Raw genomic sequence first — 17285 nt, forward strand, 5'->3', positions numbered from 1 at the left:
TACCACTGGGGGGTACTTCACAAGTCTCAAGGGGGAAAATCTAATTTCAAATATAAGTGATATTAGTCCATTCCCTATACAAACATTTCTACTCATCGTTCAACCTCACTGAGCACGTGTGTCCCAGGCACCGTATTGCACATCATGTACATATGTACATCATCTCAGTACATCTTCAGAGCAGGCCTATGGAGAACGCCTCATCTTCTCTGTTTCACTCAATAGGCTAAGGTTCAGAGAGGCTAGTGGAAAAGCTGAGACTCATCTCCAAGCTTGCTGCAAACCTGAGTTCTTTCCAGATACCACTCCACCCTCTAGATGCCCTCACGTGATTGTAAGGTGTTCGCAGACAGTAACAGAAGGCGGCCATAGAAGCTAGAACAACAATGATGTAGTGGCGGAGGTGGGGCGACGCCTCCTTTCCTCATGGTCAAACCAGTCTGCTTGGCAGCACAGGCAGGCGTCACGTGCGGCTTCTCAGCGGAGGTTTTGACCCCAGGACTCTGGCTGCTTGTGGCTTATTCCTATCCGACTGCACCACGTGTTTCGAGTCTGAGGGACAGACTACAGAGTCGTGAACTGTTGGGCTGCTGTGGGCTTAATTTTTAAGAATCCTAATCCCTGAGCCCCACCCCCAGAGATCTGCCTCATTCATCTGGGGTGGCCCGGCCACCAGCATTCTGGGCAGCTTCCCAAGTGACTCTCGTTCACCACCCTGGGTGAGACCTGCTCTCTGAGGTTATCTCCACCAGCCCGTCCAGCTCCAACGCCTACAGTTTAGAGCTGAGAAATTGGGGCCCGGAAAGGAATGTGGCTTTCCCAAGCTCACCCTGCTGGTGAGTGGCAGCTCAGACTGGGTCACAGCTATGAGGACTTCCAGTCCACTCCACCGAGGTGTGGACAGCCAGGGCCATCACTCTCTGCCTTTTCAGAGGTGGTCCTGCTAATGGTATGATTTGTGGATACAGATATGGTTGATAATTTAAGACTGCCTTCATATAGCAACCTGAGTGTCTGGGTCTTATTTGCTCCTTTGCATCCATCCTCTGCTCCCTGGCTGTCCTGTGAGGGTCACTCACTTCCCACGGCTGTGAGCTAGTTTCCTCCGTGCGTTTCCTTGGTGACTTCCCCGCCAGTCCAACCTGAGCCGCGTCTTTTCTCATAAGCATCATGTTCGTGCTTGTCACACAGGGGCTGAGCGCACTGGGTTCCCCACCCTCCTGGTCCCTGCCATAGATGTGGGTCTTCATTTGTAACAAAGCATGAGTGCCAACCTTCCCCAGACGTCCGCCTGCTCCACAATGCCACGAGGCCATCTGTTCTTTGCTCACCACTGTCTTCAGACCACGTGACGTGGCACCTGCCCAAAGCAGACACAGGCATGGGGTGGGGGCACCCTCCCCTTAAGAGAGTTTGGGGCAGAACCCTTTCAGACTCTCCCCTCCACCTCCAGAGTTTGCAGATCAGAGAACCCAGGCCCAAAAAGGCTCAGGGACCTGCCTGGAGTCACACCAGGATCTCCGTGGAGCTGGTGAATGCAGTCAAGACCGGCTGAGCTTTCTGGGAGCCGTGGCTCGTTGTGGATTCATATTTGGCTTTCAGAGGAGTGAGCCTCTCCGCGTCCACACACGGCGACTCCCACATCAAATCTCCTTAGCGTACCACACGTGCAGCAGAACTTACAGAAGTGCCCTCCAAAGTCAAGGGTGTTCCAGGGAAGGACGCGAGAGCTGTCTTGATGCAGCTGGCTTTATCTTCAAATTATGCTGACTTTCCTCCAAATTAAAGTGGAGAGTTTGATCTTCAGGGAGTTTTAATTATTGACATTTTAATCTCCAGGAATATGGAAAGTAACAAACTGGAATAAAACCAAGGGTGGCCTGGTAGCGGTTCCCAAGTGTGTGAAGAGTCAGAACTGCCCTCTGACTGACATAATTTTCCCCATGTAGATCCACCCCTCCCACGATGCTCCCACCCTTCTCTGGAGAGAGTGGCATTGCTTCCCACACATGCCCACCTGGCCGTGGCTCTAGGAGTCACAGCAGATGACAGCCCCAGCGCCCTGGCAAACTCCAATCACCTCTTCAGTCAAGTTACTGGATCTTTCTCCTGCACTTAGGCTGCTGACCTTTCCTCCTTCATGGGACCCCCACCCCCCCCACCCAGGGCCCCTCCTCTCCCATCGCCCTGTGTCACCCTCCCACCATGTGCCATTGTCATGACACGCGTGCGGCTGTGTTGCTCATGAGACTCTCAGCTCCACGAAGTCAGGGCTGTGGCCCTCCTGGTCACTAACGCCCAGCTCTGTGCGGGCCGGGAGGACAGGTAACCTTCCTCATTACTGCCACGTGGTGATGCCGTCCTGGACACTGCGCCAATCAGCTGGTTGAATCCTCACACCTCCAGGAAAGGAGCACTACGGTCTGCATGCTCCAGAGAAGGACACGGGTGCTATGGTCCTGCTCCTCCTTCCCCAGGACGGAGGCCAGCGGATGTCTGGGCCACCGACTTCAAACTCGACTCAGTCTGACTCAGAAGCTCCGTCCTCAATCACCAAGCCTCTGGGTGCCGTGGAACCCCAGTCCAGGCCGGTCCCTCCGAGTCCTTCACACTCCCCTCCCTGGGGCACCTCTCAACAGTCAGTGATGCCCTGCTCTCCCGTCCCCAGCTCATCTCCTCCCCAGGCAGGTGCTCTCCTATGACCTGATCCCTACGTGCCGGCAAGTCCAAATCTTTCTGTAATCGCCAGCTGTCCATCAGCACGATGTGTCCGTACCCCACTGTTCAGATTCTACGTGTCCAAATAGAAGCCGTCTCCTCGCCAACCCTAAACCCGCTCCTTCTCTTGGATTCATCAGATGGTGGCCTCACTGTCCCTCCCGGGGCCCAACCAGGGAACTGGAGAAATCAACCTCCGGCCTTTCATTCCCCTCAGCAGTACAGAATGATGTGTGCAAACACACAAGTTCTGAAGAACACAATTCTAGTCACAAGTGCAAGAAAAATACAACAGGAATAACTTTAACAAAAGAAGCGTAACACTCGACCCGGAAGAGTCAAAACAAGTTGAGAAAGAACAAAGTTGGAGGATGTACACTTCTTGTTTTCGAAACTTAAACACTTATTATAATATGATTCATTGATTTTTTGATAGGGGTACTAAGGCAATTCAGTTTTGGAAAGCACTGTCTTTTAAACTTGGTTCTGAGACCACTGAACATGCATATCAACTTAGATCCTTCCCTCACACTTTATACAGTAATAATTTGACATGGCTCATAGATATAAATGTAAGAGCTAAATTGTAAAACTTCTGAAATAAGACACGGGAGAAAAATCATTTGTCACTTTGGGTTAGGCAGAGAGATACAATCCTAAAAGCATGATCCATAGAGAAAAAAATAAACTGGACTTCATTAAAATTAAAAACATTCATACTTCAAAAGACATCATTAAGAAACTGAAAAGACATGTCACAGACTGGGAGAAAATATTTGCAAATCTTGTCTTACAAAGGACTTGTACCCAGAGTATTTTAAGAATGCTTACTTTTAAAGAATAAGAAAACCCAATTAAACAAGTGAGCAAAAGATATGACTAGAGATTTCACCAAAGAATACACACAAATGAGTCATAAAAACATGAAGAGATGCTCAACATCATTAGCCATTTGAGAAACGCAAATCAATGCCACAATGAGATATCACTTCACACCCACTAGAATGGCTTTAACCAGAAATATAAAACAACAAGCATCGGTGAGGACGTGGAGAAATCAGACCCCTCATACATTGCTGGTGGGAAGGTAAATGATATAGATATGATGGAAAAGAATGTGGCAGCTTCTTAAAAAGTTAAACACAAACATCATAAAAGCTAGCAACAGCACGCCTAAATACGTACCCAAGGAAAATGAAAACAAGGCCACGCAAACTTGACACAAACGTGTGAAAATAATCCAAATGTCTATCAACTGGTGACTTGAGGAACAAAATGTGATAGTCATACAACAGAATCCTATTCAGCAATTAAGAAAGTGGATACTGACACTTCCTACCCATGGATGAACCTCAAAAAGCAAAAGAAGCCAGATGCAAAAAACCCCAAATATTGTTTGATTCCATTTCTATTAAAGGTCCAGAAAAGGCAAATCAGAAGGATAGATGGTGGATCAACAGCTGCCTGAAGCTGTGGGTGGGAATGGGTCCTGCAAATGGGGAAAAGAGAGTTTCTGAGGTAATGGAAATGTTCTAAGATTGGTTTGCTGTGATGGTTGCAAAACTCTGTAAACTTACTAAAAAAATCACTGATGTGTATACTTAAATGGGTGAATTTTATGGTAGGTTAAGTAATACTTTCTTAAAATTGTCAGTGAGGGAATGGAAGTTTTAGACTCAGATTCAAGTCCTGCCTGGGTCTCTTTTCCTACCAGCTGCATAACTTGGGGCAAATCACTTCAACTCTGTGAGCCTTAGTTATCTCATATGTAAACTGGGAATTAAGGTCATACACTTCAGTTATTGTGAGAATTGAGTTAATACAGGTAATATGCCTAGCACAATGCCAGACACACAGCGAGCATTCAGTAATGTTAGCTATTATCCCTAATTGTTATGATTACATCCAATCGATTATCAAGTTTCGCCGATTTTTACTCGGTAAATAGTTCTCAAGTTCATCACTTTTTCTTGTTAATTTCTCCCCTGGTGCTGAGATCTGTACTACCTTTTAGAAATAACACCTGTTGCAACTGTCCAAACTTCCCCCAGGCCTGTACCCCTACATCTGCCTCCATAGGGCACACAGGTCCCCAGGACAGCTCTCTGCAGACTTTCCCACCCTATCCCAGACACACACACCAAAGCGAGAACTTCCCCCCACCCCCTGACACACGCCATGAGGTTGCTCGTCCATCCCTTCTCTCCAAACGCCCCTCCCCTTCCCTTCAGTCCGTCTACTCTGAGCACTCTCCCGCACAGGCCGTCCCAGACCCTCCAGCACTGGGCTCTTTTGCGCCCAGTGGGGTCACCTGTCCACGTCCCATCGCCAACATTGATCTGAGACACAGACTATAAAACGCACCTCCTATCTTGAAGTACGAACCCAGCACAGTCCCAAGGCAACTAGTACACCGTAGTGGCTCAATGAAATGCTGCCTGGTCAGGTGTGGACACCAGTGTGCAGCACATTCTCGGCTTCTCCATGGGCTTCTCGACAGCTTGGGCCTCTTTTCAGCAGGTCACTTAAGGAAAGTGACAGAAGTTATCCAGGAAAACGGAAATCCGCGTAAGGCTCGACCTATCTGGAAGAACTGTTGTAAGAGGTGATGAGAGGAAGCACAGGGTCTGGCCTTGGGCTGAAGTCACTGCCACTTCCCACCACTGCCGGCAGTTCATCAGAAACACGAGATGGCTGGGGATGTTCATCTTTCCAGTCGAAATTTTCCTAACTTACCCGAAATCAGTTTCGAAACTCTGAAACGGGTCTGTTAAGAATTTTTGAGACAGCTCACAGTGGGAATATACAATTGATTAAAAAAAAAAAAAAAATTCCCCAGTTAGTTTTAACGAGCAGCAGGGGTGAAGATCCACTCCTATGAAATCTGTTTTTTTTTCCTCTATTTTTCAGGATTCTTACTGATAAAATGGTGGCAGTTATGCTTAGATTTATCAGTAACTGAAACCCTTCTGAGAGTACAATTCACAAATAAATATTAAATGGAATCCTTTCTTCTGTTCTCAACACCTTAGGTCATTGTAAAAGTTAAGTCTGACTTATTAAAACTGTCTGATCGCTAAGTATTAATGTCAGTATTAGAAATGAAATTTAAAATCCATTAAAGGACAATTAAAACAAAGAAACAGACTGCCAAAACCAATCTTAAATAACCCACAATCAAGAACATCTGAAAACAAAGGCGTGAATCTAAAAGATAACTGAGAAGTAATAATATTTCCAAAAGATTAAGCTGTAGATCCTGTGTGAATAAAGCCCTATTTGTGGACCTGGAATGTTTTTCTCTAATCATAAAAAAAGTAAAGAAAAGAGATCTTAGCGAAATATTGACTAGGCATCATTTTTGTGCTTATGGTGTAACAAGCCCTGAGACAAAGATCGGAAATGATTAAATATAAAGTGACACTCACAGTGACATAAAACTTAGTATCAGAATCTTCTTAAAATGAAAAAAAAGTTAAAACAATCATATCACATCCTGTAAACGTCTATTTTGCTTCTTTGGAGATGTCCCACTGACTGAATCTCTTTTCCTTCTTTAGAGAAACATCCTGTCGTTGATGGTGCAGGGGATCAGGACCTGCCACCCCAAAGCAGGCCACTTTGGGGGTACGAATGACCGCTGGGCTGAAGTTACCGGAGGCCCTGAAATCCTTTACCTGCCTGAAAGCAGAGCCTTCCCAAAGAATGCAACTGTCATAAATCCCCTCCCCAGGCAACTTCATAATCTCCTCTTTTGGCACCCCGCTCAGCCCCCCAGGACAAATGATCATTTCTCCTATCTGCTTTGCTAAAGGCCCATTTATTTTCTAGAAAGTCATTTGCTTTTAAGTGCCCTTTCTTCCCCATCCCTTTCCCCAACTAAGCTGGGTGGAGAAAGCTTAGTTGGGGAAAGCGAACCCTCCCTTGGAGCAACTCATCACTGGATACCACGTGAAGGCGGGACACACATGTTAATGACCTTCTGGTTGCCTTTCTCCTGCTTGTCTGCCCTTTATCAGCCCAACCTACGAGGTCTGGACGGAGAACCTAGAGGGCAGGAGGAAGAGTAATTCTGTCCCTCCCCTGTATGTCTGGTTTGACAGTAGAGACATCTGTCGGCTCCCAAAGCTGTCTTCTGTTTTAAACATCCTGGAAACAACATAAGCACCTGAAAGAGTTGAAGTTTTAAAACTCTCTGAGACACTAGGTCTAGTTTCTTTAATTTTTCAAACTATTAAAAAAATATATAAACTATATCAAAGTGCTTACTGTGTTAAGCAAAACTGCTATGAAGAAAAGACTTAATGGTGGTAAAATATTTACCTCGTATATATCTAGAGAAAACAATGAAGATCCTTACCAGATTTTTTCTAAATATACTTAACCTCCTATATGAATATTATTCCATCTTTTAACATTTCATTATTTATCTTTTATTAAAAGATAAATTTGAAAGAGTAAAACTGGATGGAGGCAAAATAAGTTCAAATTAAATTTTCCTACTTGAAAAACCAACAGTTACATTTCACAATGGGGGGAAACTGAAAATAATACCTTATTGCTATTAAAAGGGCTTCCCTTGTGGCTCAGCTGGTAAAGAATCCACCTGCAATGTGGGAGACCTGGTTCAATCCCTGGGTTGGGAAGATCCCCTGGAAAAGGGAAAGGCTACCCTCTCCAGTATGCTGGCCTGGAGAATCCCATGACTATATGTCCATGGGGATAGCAATGAGTTGGACACAACTGAGTGAATTTCACACACTAACAGACTTGTAAGCTATTAAAAATGGCTGATTAAATAAAGGCAGGTGCTACGGTTCTAAATACAGAATTACTGGAAACTAGTAAAGCATGTAACATAGAACTGCAATATATATAGGCATGGAGGCAAATACTGGGTCATATCTCCTCAGTTAGAAGGGAACAAGGTTTAGAAAAATCAGAGATGCCATATGAAAAAAGCACATAAAAGACACAAAATATACTTCTTCAGCATGTTAAAAACAATCACATCAAAAAAAGTATACAGATAAAAAATGTCATAGATGACATAAGAAAATAGTGTGTGTGTATATATTTTTTGCATATATATATATATATATATATATATAAATCTACAGTATTTACCACTGTTGATATATATATATTTTGAAGCAGCTCTGATGCTGCTATCATAAACTAAATTGTACAGCTTGGATTATTACAAGTCACAGAATCATGGTTTAAAATTGGAGTTCACATCCCCAGCTACATTTTTATATACATTTATTTCTCAGCTTCCACATGATCTGAATCAGGAGTCTTGTGGTATTGGGATTTTGTCAGAGTTTCTGTGCAGTGCTCAGCTGCTAACACACTGCACTTGTTTTGCCCTTTAATAACATCATTACCAAGTTGATTAAAATTACATTAGACTCATTATATACATAAAAAATATTGTCACATTCACTAGCTAAACAAATGTTCCTCTCATTTTAAAACATATACTTCTGTACCTTGAAAGCTTAAAAGCCCCAACTTACAAGAAGAACCATCAATGTTAGGTTTTCTATTCTCTACTGTTTGAACAAGAGCAAAGTGAGGGTGAAAACCAGCTCTCCAGTGAAACCCAAAGACAGAGTTTCTTGGAGTGCCCAAAACTTGGTTGCCGTTCTGGTCATTGTAGTGTAAAAGAACATTCTGAAAGACACTGCTGATTTGTTACCATGAAACTGAACTTTTTTCACGAAACAACCAACCAAAAAAAAGATTTCTGAAAATATGATAGCCATGCTATTAAAAAAAAAAAAGGACCAAAATCTGAGATTCCTAGTAATAATTAGGATCGTTTTTTACAATTTTACAAAGCAATAATTTAATGGCCTAAGAGCAGCAATATCCACTGACTACATTCTTTAAAGGAAGAGGGCCAGGAAAAGACCATGTAAGTATCTCCCTGCCCTTTGTAGGGAGGTTTCACAGGAATTTAAGGGACAGAAGTAAGAAAGGACCATATTGTTAATCCTGCTTTCAAATGAATTTCAAAGCAGTTCGTTCTGCTATGAGTGACTGATGATTGGTAACTTGCAACTTCAACTGGCATCCACTGGAGAGTTATGCGCGCACTTTCTGGGCGTCTGGCAAGCATACTCTGCTCTGAGCTTTACAGGAGTCAGACCAGAAAAAGGCAGAGACACACGAAAGCTGATTTCTCTGTGAACACGGACACACTGCGTGCTGCACTTCTGAAAACAAAACTTAAACTGTGCTGATTTTTTAAGCACCATTAACTGGTTAGCCTTCCTCTCCAATGTCTTTAATTTTCAGATTGAAAACTGAATGAGAAAGCTGAGCATTCCATGAGACGCCAAATTAAATCAGGGCAAACCCTCAAGTCAGTTTAGGACCTGGGTTAAAAATACAAGGGTGGGGGGGGGGGGGTGCGCGGACAAAAATTGACTAAAAGGTAAGTTAGGGAAAAGAAGAATAAATTATTCCATGGATCTACATTGAAAGTTATTTTCTTCAAAACCTTTTTTTAGTTCTGTGTTTGACTGTATATGGGTAGATGCCTATATAGTAGCTATTAAAAAACACCATACACTAGGGACAGCCTTAAAAATACCTATTCTACTGCTTTTCAGTGCTCTGTAACATTACTCAAAATAGAATGGGCTAAGAGAGTACAAATATTCAGATTTTGGAAAAAGATATAAATGAAACTGTGCGTGCATCCCTAAATGCTATTGCTATATTTCCAGGTTAAATTCCTTTTAATGGATTCAGTGATGATGCACGTTAAAAGCTCATTGTTAAGCGGCATCTAGGTGGGGATGAAATCACTTCCATATATTCTTATTACTGACATACATGAGAGCTGTGCGAGTTCTTTACAATTGTATAAAATACTGCTTTGGCAATTATAAACGTAGCAATTCAGGTCTCATACGGTTTCTAGTCTCTTGTCTGCAGCAAGTACAGATGAATTCTTACAGCAATACTGACTCCTGAATAGAGAGTCCATCCCGATTTCTGTAGTGATACGCTGGAGGTGAGGGCCCTGAATACTGAAACCCGGGTGAAGTGGCGTCTTCCAGAGCTGGGGAAGTTCTATACCGCACTGGACCATCTACGGAGACTGCGGGGAGGGCGTGGTCCTGATAGGGGGTGTGGTGAAACGTGGGGTGTCTTGGGAAACTGCTCAAGTGGCCACGGTTGACATCTCTTGTCCACGGCTGTCCGTGCATCTCTGGTCTCCACGTGTAACCAACTTCTGACCATTTTCTGTTATCTGGCAATCCATCCCCTGGAGGAAGGATGAATTTCCCATTCTTTGGGGACCCTGAATTGCCCGAATATCCGCCGGCACCAAAATCAACAGGGAGAACTTCTATTCGACTCGACGGCTGGACCAGAGGAGTCGGGCGGCTGTGAGATTTCTCTGGAGAAGCGTTGACTGGAAGCGCGGAGCCGTAAGGTCTCCGGGAAGGATTCGTGTGCGCCCCGGGGGGGAACGGGAAGCTGCTGTTGGCGGCGGGGACCCGTTTTGGAGAGCTGCCCTGGTAGGTGGGGGGGTTACTGTACAAAGGAGGGTGCGCGGCCCCGCGATCTTCCCCGTCTGGCAGGAACGGGTGCGGGGCGTAACTCGTGGGCAGGACTTTGAAGGCGAACTTGGGCGGGGCCCTGGACGGGCTGGCGCCGGGCTCGGAGGGCCTCCGGGGGCTCTGCGCCCGCGCGCGCTCCAGCGCCTCCTCCACAGCGCCGCCCGGACCGTCCTCAGGCACGTTGTCGTACTGCGAGGCGGTGGAGCCGCGCTTGCCCTCCTCTGCGTCCAGCACCTTCGTCTTCTGCCTCACGTGCGCGGCCCGGGGGTCGGCGAGCGCGGGGGGTGCGGCCCGGCTCCGGCCTTCCACGGCGGACTTGGCGGTCTTCTCCAGAACCGCGGCCTCGGAAGGCTTGTGCCATCGGGGCGCGAACTCCTTCCGGGCGCGCGAGGTGGCGTTGCTGTTCTGATTGGCCGCCGCGTGGTTGTACTGCCCGGAGCCGTCCTGGGCGGCCGGCGGGAGTCTCCTCTGCGCCTGCGCCTCAGCCTCGTCGCGAAGCCTTTTACCCTCCTCGTCCGACGACTTCCGCCGCTGCTGCCTCGCCCTCTCCGGGGTACCGGTGCGGCGTGGGTGGGGCGGGGAAGGGTCGTGGGTCTTGAGGGGCGAGCCGCTGCCTCTCCGACCGCCAGGGTGAGGACTCGACCTGCCCACGCTCCTCTGTCCGTTGCTCAGGTGAGCGACACCAGCCGACTGACCTTCAGGGGGAAGCTGCCCCAAAGGTTTTTTTGGAAATTCATCCTCTTTGCCTAAAGGGAAAGACACATTCATAAGTGCCGTATGTGCATGAGCAAACAAGACCAAACCTAAGACCTGCATGCACGAATTACTGCTTACTCTTCACATGCGCACTCAACATGCATACCCGCACAGAGACATGCAGCATTTTAGTAGCTTAGGAGAAGCATTTTTTAGAGTGATCGACACGAGAACATTCCAAAACTCAGAAGTCTTATTAGGCAATGTGCAGATGGGAAGATTTTATATAACCTTATATGAGTAGTAAGAAAAAGTGAAAGTGATAGTGACTCCGTAGTGTCCCACTCTTTGGGATTCCATGGGCTGTAGCCCACCAGGTTCCTCTGTCCATGGGATTTCCCAGGCAAGAATACTGGAGTGGGTGGCCATTCCCTTCTCCAGGGGATCTTTTGGACCGTCAGATCAAAGCTGGCTCTCCTGCACTGCAGGCAGATTCTTTACCATCTGAGCCAACAGGGAAGCCCCATGAGTAAGGGTCACAGAATTGTGTAAGATGGTTCTTAAATTTTGTTAAGCTGTATCATTACCTGCTTTTTCAAAAATGCAAAGCTGATATTCTCATTTCTATTCCTAAAACAATCTTACAGGTCAGTAGTTCAATGTCTTACCATTACATTCCTTCCACTTAGGCATTCCTCAACTAAAAGAGCTTAGAATCTCAGTAAAATAGTTTCTATCAACTTCAAGCAAGTCTGCCAAATTTAAAGGTCAAGTGATGACCAATTGTGGCTCCAAGTTGTACCCAAATAGCTCATTATTATTCTCTCAAGTAACTCCACAGGATAAAAAGAAACAATATTCTGTACTTCCAAATTAATATTCTAACAAGGCCCTACTTTAAATGCAAAAAAAGGAAAAAAGAATAAAAAGGAGAAAATCATATTAGATACTTTTAGTTTTACATTTCGAATAACATCAGAAAACTAAAGCAGAATTAAAGGAATGTGCATTTAGTAAAGAGTGTTCAAAAACAATCCACCATAATATGGACACCCATAAATACCATCTTGAAAAGATGAGAGATTTCACTTGTAAAAATTCCAAAGTTTAAGATATATGCTTTCTACCTGTCACTACAAAATCATACACTCTCACTTAAAAATAAGTCGTTTCTCTCTTCAAATGTCTCCCCAACTAACAAATAGTTAGGAGGAAGCCATGGGTCCACAGTTGTAAGCAGGCAGATACCACCTTGTTTTCATGTAGCTCATGGTTTAGGTGATAATAACTGTATTATTTACCCACATATCATAATTTTAAGATTTTAAAAAGTTGAATGAGCTTTTCTTTGGGAGGGAGCAGAGAATGATGGTAAATAACCTTTAAATAGATGAGCTGTCAGAATCAGAGTTACTGAGCTAAAAATAAACTGTGTTTTCCTAATTCAGTGGTTTTTTTAACTTTTTAAAAGGAAATTCTCTTTCTCAAACAAACTCTCATATGAAATTCCAATAAATAAATAAAAATATAAACAAAGCTGCTCTAAGTGGAAAGAAGAAGTAGGGAGGAAAGAAGACTAAGAGAGAGAATTGAACATCTGGGGAAAATAATACCACATCATATCCTGCCCTATGTTCTCATATCCAGAGATTTCCATCGTGAAATTTTCTGGATACATAAAAGGCATGCATCAGCAAAGACTAATAGGATGCATGGTAAAATGCGGAATTACAAATATAAGGCCTGTATTTCTCAGGAAAAGGAATGAAAAAATGAGGAGGAAGTAATAGACTGAGGTGGTAATTTCATGCCTGAAGCAAAATGGAAAGGTATGTGTTATACATATGAGAGATTTTTAATTTTTCAATATAAAGGGTAAGAAAAGTATTCACCTTACACTTAACACTACTTTATATTCAAGCCAATATACGCATTTCTCTAAGAGACATTAATATTCTATGCATCTACACATCATATTAGAATTAAAAGAAAATTTTAGCATGTTCCATTTACTGAATGGTCAAGAGGCCAAAATCCACACCGGGAGGGAAAAAATCTGCAACTGTTCTAAAGCATCCAAAAAGTCGCTTCTTAAAGGTCTTTCACAGTCACCCATAATACATCTCCTTTTCACCTTAGGAGTCGATAACCGGCTCAAAGTGCAGTCCTACTTATTTTGCAGTCTTTCCTATAGTGTCTAAAATAGTAAGAGAATCACAAGTAAGGTTTTGACAAAATGTCCACTCGTTCATATGTAATTAATCTTAATTAGAGTAATGATGTATCATTTAAATAAACAGTACAGAAACATAACAGTTATAAACACCCAAGATCTATATAGCTAAGAAACTACATATAGCAGGGTTTGGAGAAAAAAAAAATCCAGTGCAAACAAAAGGACATGGTGTCTATAATTAACTGCTAACTGTCAGTCTCTCACTAGGAACGAGGACTCTGTAAGAGGTGAGGATGAATACCTCAACTGAACAAAGATATTTAGAGGATACAGCCCCTTAGCTCCCATAAAGATTATAAGTAGGAAAAAAGGAGAGTACTTTGAAAGATGCAATAGACAAGCATATAAGAAAGAGCCTTCTAAAACCTAAGTGCTTAAAAACCCAAACTCCTCCCCATATTATGGACAGTAATGAAGGTTAAGCTAGGAGGCCTACGCGGGAGGGGTAAGTGTATTCCCAGGCCCCAGGGCCGGACTGCAGTGCTGGGATCTGCATAACTGAAAACAGCATCAGACAGCAACTACTGTCCACAGTGACCTGTGTCTGGGGAGCAGGGTAGGGCCATGACTCCGCACCCACTTCTGTCTTCTACCAGCAGCCGCTGACGGATGACATGTGGATCCTGCCACGTTCAGTTTATTCCCGTGACTGACCCAACCCCTCTGAAGAGCGCAAATCCTCAGCAGTTCAAGGGCAAGCAAATGTACACTTGTTCACATTTCTAAGGGCCTCCGTGGTGGTGGGAAGAGCCCTGTCTCCCAAGAGGAGGAGTGAGAAGGGGTGGAGAGGAGGGACCCAAGGAGAAGGAAGGGGAAGAGGGGAGGGGAAGGATGGGACAGAATCGGGGAGAATAACGGGGGCGATGGGGCGGGGAGATACCCACAGCAAAGCACTGGCCCCCCCGAGGCCGCTGCTGGACTGAGTGAGGCCCAGGCCTCGCCTGGCAACCACAGCAGCAAAACCCACGGGCCCTGCGCCCAGGAGAACTGACCTCTGTGTCTAAGTACGGGGTCGAAGAAAACTATTCTCCGACTTCATTATAAAGTGATTCCTTTCTGAAGCACACATACCATTGTCTCATGTGCTGTTAAATATTCTCTGCCCTTTTCCTGCACAAGTAGATCCCTATAAGCATTAAACATTCTTGGGACAATATCTTTCATAGATTCATCTCAAACTATTCAAACTACGCACAACCACCCCCCCCAACCCCCGCCAACGTGCCCAATACGCACACTGCTGCATTTGGTCTTTGGTTTAAATATCTCCTTTCACCCCTAAGCAACGGGGTATAACTAAAATATCCAAGCATAACTGATGTCAAACAGATGGCTATAACTAGGCAATAAGTATTAATATTTATTACCCATACTTTCATTCTGGACTTCTTTTCCATAGATGTGACATTGTTTTCTGCTCACCTCACTTTAGCTCCTTGCCTAAAATTCTATTCTTCACTTCCTCCCCTTGAAAACCAGGAGTTTAAATGAAGAAGTGGGAAAGCAGCGTGATTCCCATCACACACAACACGGACACCTCTGTGAAAATACCACGCTAATGACACTTTGCACTAGGGTTCCATCACATAAAGGGTAAATATCTTTATGCCACTGCCAAGAATTAGACTACTCTGCTCAAAAAAAAAAAAAAAAAAAAAAGGAACTGTAACTTGATATATGTCAGAAAGTTTCTTATTTTTCTTGAATAACACTTTTTTTTTTTTTTTAAAAAACAACAACAACAAAAAAACACCCCAACAAAAAGAACACGCCTTAGCATCCATTAAAAAAAAAAAAAAGGGAGTATCTTTAGTCCCTTCTGGCTGCTCCATCTTCCATCTTACTCAGGTCTCTGTCACCACCCAGTGGACACCACACACAACTGCAAGTCCCGCAGACTGCCTGCCTCGGAAGACCACCGCAGCTTTCTGTATCCAAGCAGAGAACATCAGCCTGGAGAATAACCCAGCTCTGGGGTTATTTATCCACCCCTCTCCTTTTATCCGCCCCCCTCCCCACCCCCTCCATCTGCATTCTACTGGAAAAAGATCTTACCAACTACTGCTACCAGGTTTTCTCATGAGTAGACTGAGGTTGAGTATTTTCTAAAAGTTATTTGAGGGATTAAATGAGACAATGTATGTGGAATGTGGCACAGAGCAGACATTCAATAAACACTAGCTGCTAGTTAGATGCTAAATCAGTCCATTCCATTACACAGGTTTGGATATTTTATTCTCATGTTTAAACAATTCTATTACATATATATTTTTTCTATTAATACATGTGTCTTTTACTAAAACTTGTTTTAAACCCTTTTTAAAAGTAGGTAAGTCATTTAAAAATAAATGTTGGAATCGCAAGAATATAGTTAGTAATTGCTACTCCAAATGCATTCCCCGTAACAGGAAAGAATCAGCAGAAAGGCACAACAGTATATGAGAGAGGAGGGACCTCCCGGAGCAGAGGTGCTGGCCTCACAGGGCCCAGGCCCACACGCCACCATTGCAGTGACGGCTCATCTTCTGGTGAACCCTGATGACGCAAAACAAACCTCGGAGAAACACCCATTAGACTCCTTGCACTTAAGTAACTAAAAGCAAAGCATCTTGGTTTTTAGCAAAAGTGTGTTCTGAAAACTTCTTTCTACTGTGCTGTCTCTGCATTTTCTCTTTTCTTTCCCTCTCATCCGACACCACCCTTCATCCACCCTTCCCTATGTACCCTGTTTCTAGCTCTACTATGACTCTATTCACACTCTACTGTTACTGTGTAAATTCTGGGTCTCGCCCTGCACCCTGAGAACAGGAAGAATGTCTTTCTTTTTAGTTGGTAAATCCCCAACAGAGCACCTAGGAGAAAACCTAACAGGACGCACTGAAAGATGTTTTGGAATAAGTCAATAAAATATATTATCTACACTGCAGCAAAGAACCAGGGATGAGCAGTCAGGAACCCCAGACTCTGGCAGCAGCACTGCTATCTGCAGGATCTGCAGGCTTCATATGTTTAGCGTTTTAGTATCAATTTCCTCTTCTATAAAATGGGACTTTTACTTGATCCAGTACTGCATGTGGTTCTACAAGTTATGATGGATGTAAAGAGTGCTTATTGTTATGGTAACTTAAAGCCATGGTTAACTTCTGTTGAAACAACATTATCTATTAAACTTCCTAATTTTCCAACGAGGAGAGGCAGATTTAATGAATATTTGCTCTTTCTTAAAATAATGAAGCCGTAAACACTGACTTACATGATGTCATCACACGCATGCAGACGCTTTCACACCACAATGAGCCGTGTTAACTGCACAGTATCTCCTGATCTGAACTGTAAGTTAAGCATAAAGCGTCTGGCTATTTCCTTACCAGGCTCTGGAAGGTCGAGCTTTGCCCGCTTCAGTTCTGCCATAGAAATCTGGAGCTGCTCTATTACAAAGTCATCTTCGAAGAAAAAATCCTTTGCCAAGGTCTCCTGAAGAAATTCTACAAGTTCTTCCATGGACAATCTCATAAGATGTTCTAAGTTGAGAAAAATAAACAATGGCTACTTTAGGTTGAGAAGATAACGTATTTTATTCTGAGGTCTATTTTTAAGAGTGCACTGCATACAACTTCCAAACGGCCTTGTGAGTATCAGCAAAACTCAGTTGAGGACAAAACTGTTTCCTGATATTAAAGCACAGAGAAAAGCAGGTCATAGAGAAAAGCAGGTAGCTTTGGGGGACTGGGGAGAGGTGAACGCTGCTAAATACCTTCTCACAGGTGTAAGATAACCATACCTGGGTATTAATATTTCCCCAGAGCAAGAGTTCCTAGAGACCGTAGACTGACAAAGACCACCCCGGATGAGGTATGTGTTTTCCTGATACAGAGCTGTGACTGCCACACGCATAGCCACTTCCAGGTCTGTACTTTAACTGTCTCAGAATTTCTCAAAAATCTCGGAGGCAAGAATTCTACCACTAAACCACCAATGCCCCTCTCCAAATTTCTTGAAAATCTGGGTTATTAATTTTATCTGTATTGATACTTATGCCAATGCCCTACAAG

General features: G+C 44.0%; 1 protein-coding gene across 7 annotated transcripts in view; it reads right to left on the minus strand.

Annotated features, from left to right (window-relative positions):
- Nucleotides 1-3082: 3082 nt before the first annotated feature.
- Nucleotides 3083-17285, minus strand: part of USP6NL (USP6 N-terminal like) — a 140717-nt gene continuing 126514 nt past the window's right edge. For all 7 annotated transcript variants that reach the window (XM_061126063.1, XM_061126064.1, XM_061126065.1 and 4 more), the window contains 2 exons: nucleotides 16602-16754; nucleotides 3083-11047 (listed from right to left, as the gene is read on the minus strand). In XM_061126063.1, the coding sequence (XP_060982046.1) occupies nucleotides 9687-11047; nucleotides 16602-16754 (1514 nt within the window). In that variant the 3' untranslated portion in view covers nucleotides 3083-9686. The remainder of the gene's footprint in view (nucleotides 11048-16601; nucleotides 16755-17285) is intronic.

The sequence above is a fragment of the Dama dama genome, chromosome 23 (genome assembly GCF_033118175.1).
Source record: "Dama dama isolate Ldn47 chromosome 23, ASM3311817v1, whole genome shotgun sequence".
Lineage (NCBI taxonomy): Eukaryota > Metazoa > Chordata > Mammalia > Artiodactyla > Cervidae > Dama > Dama dama.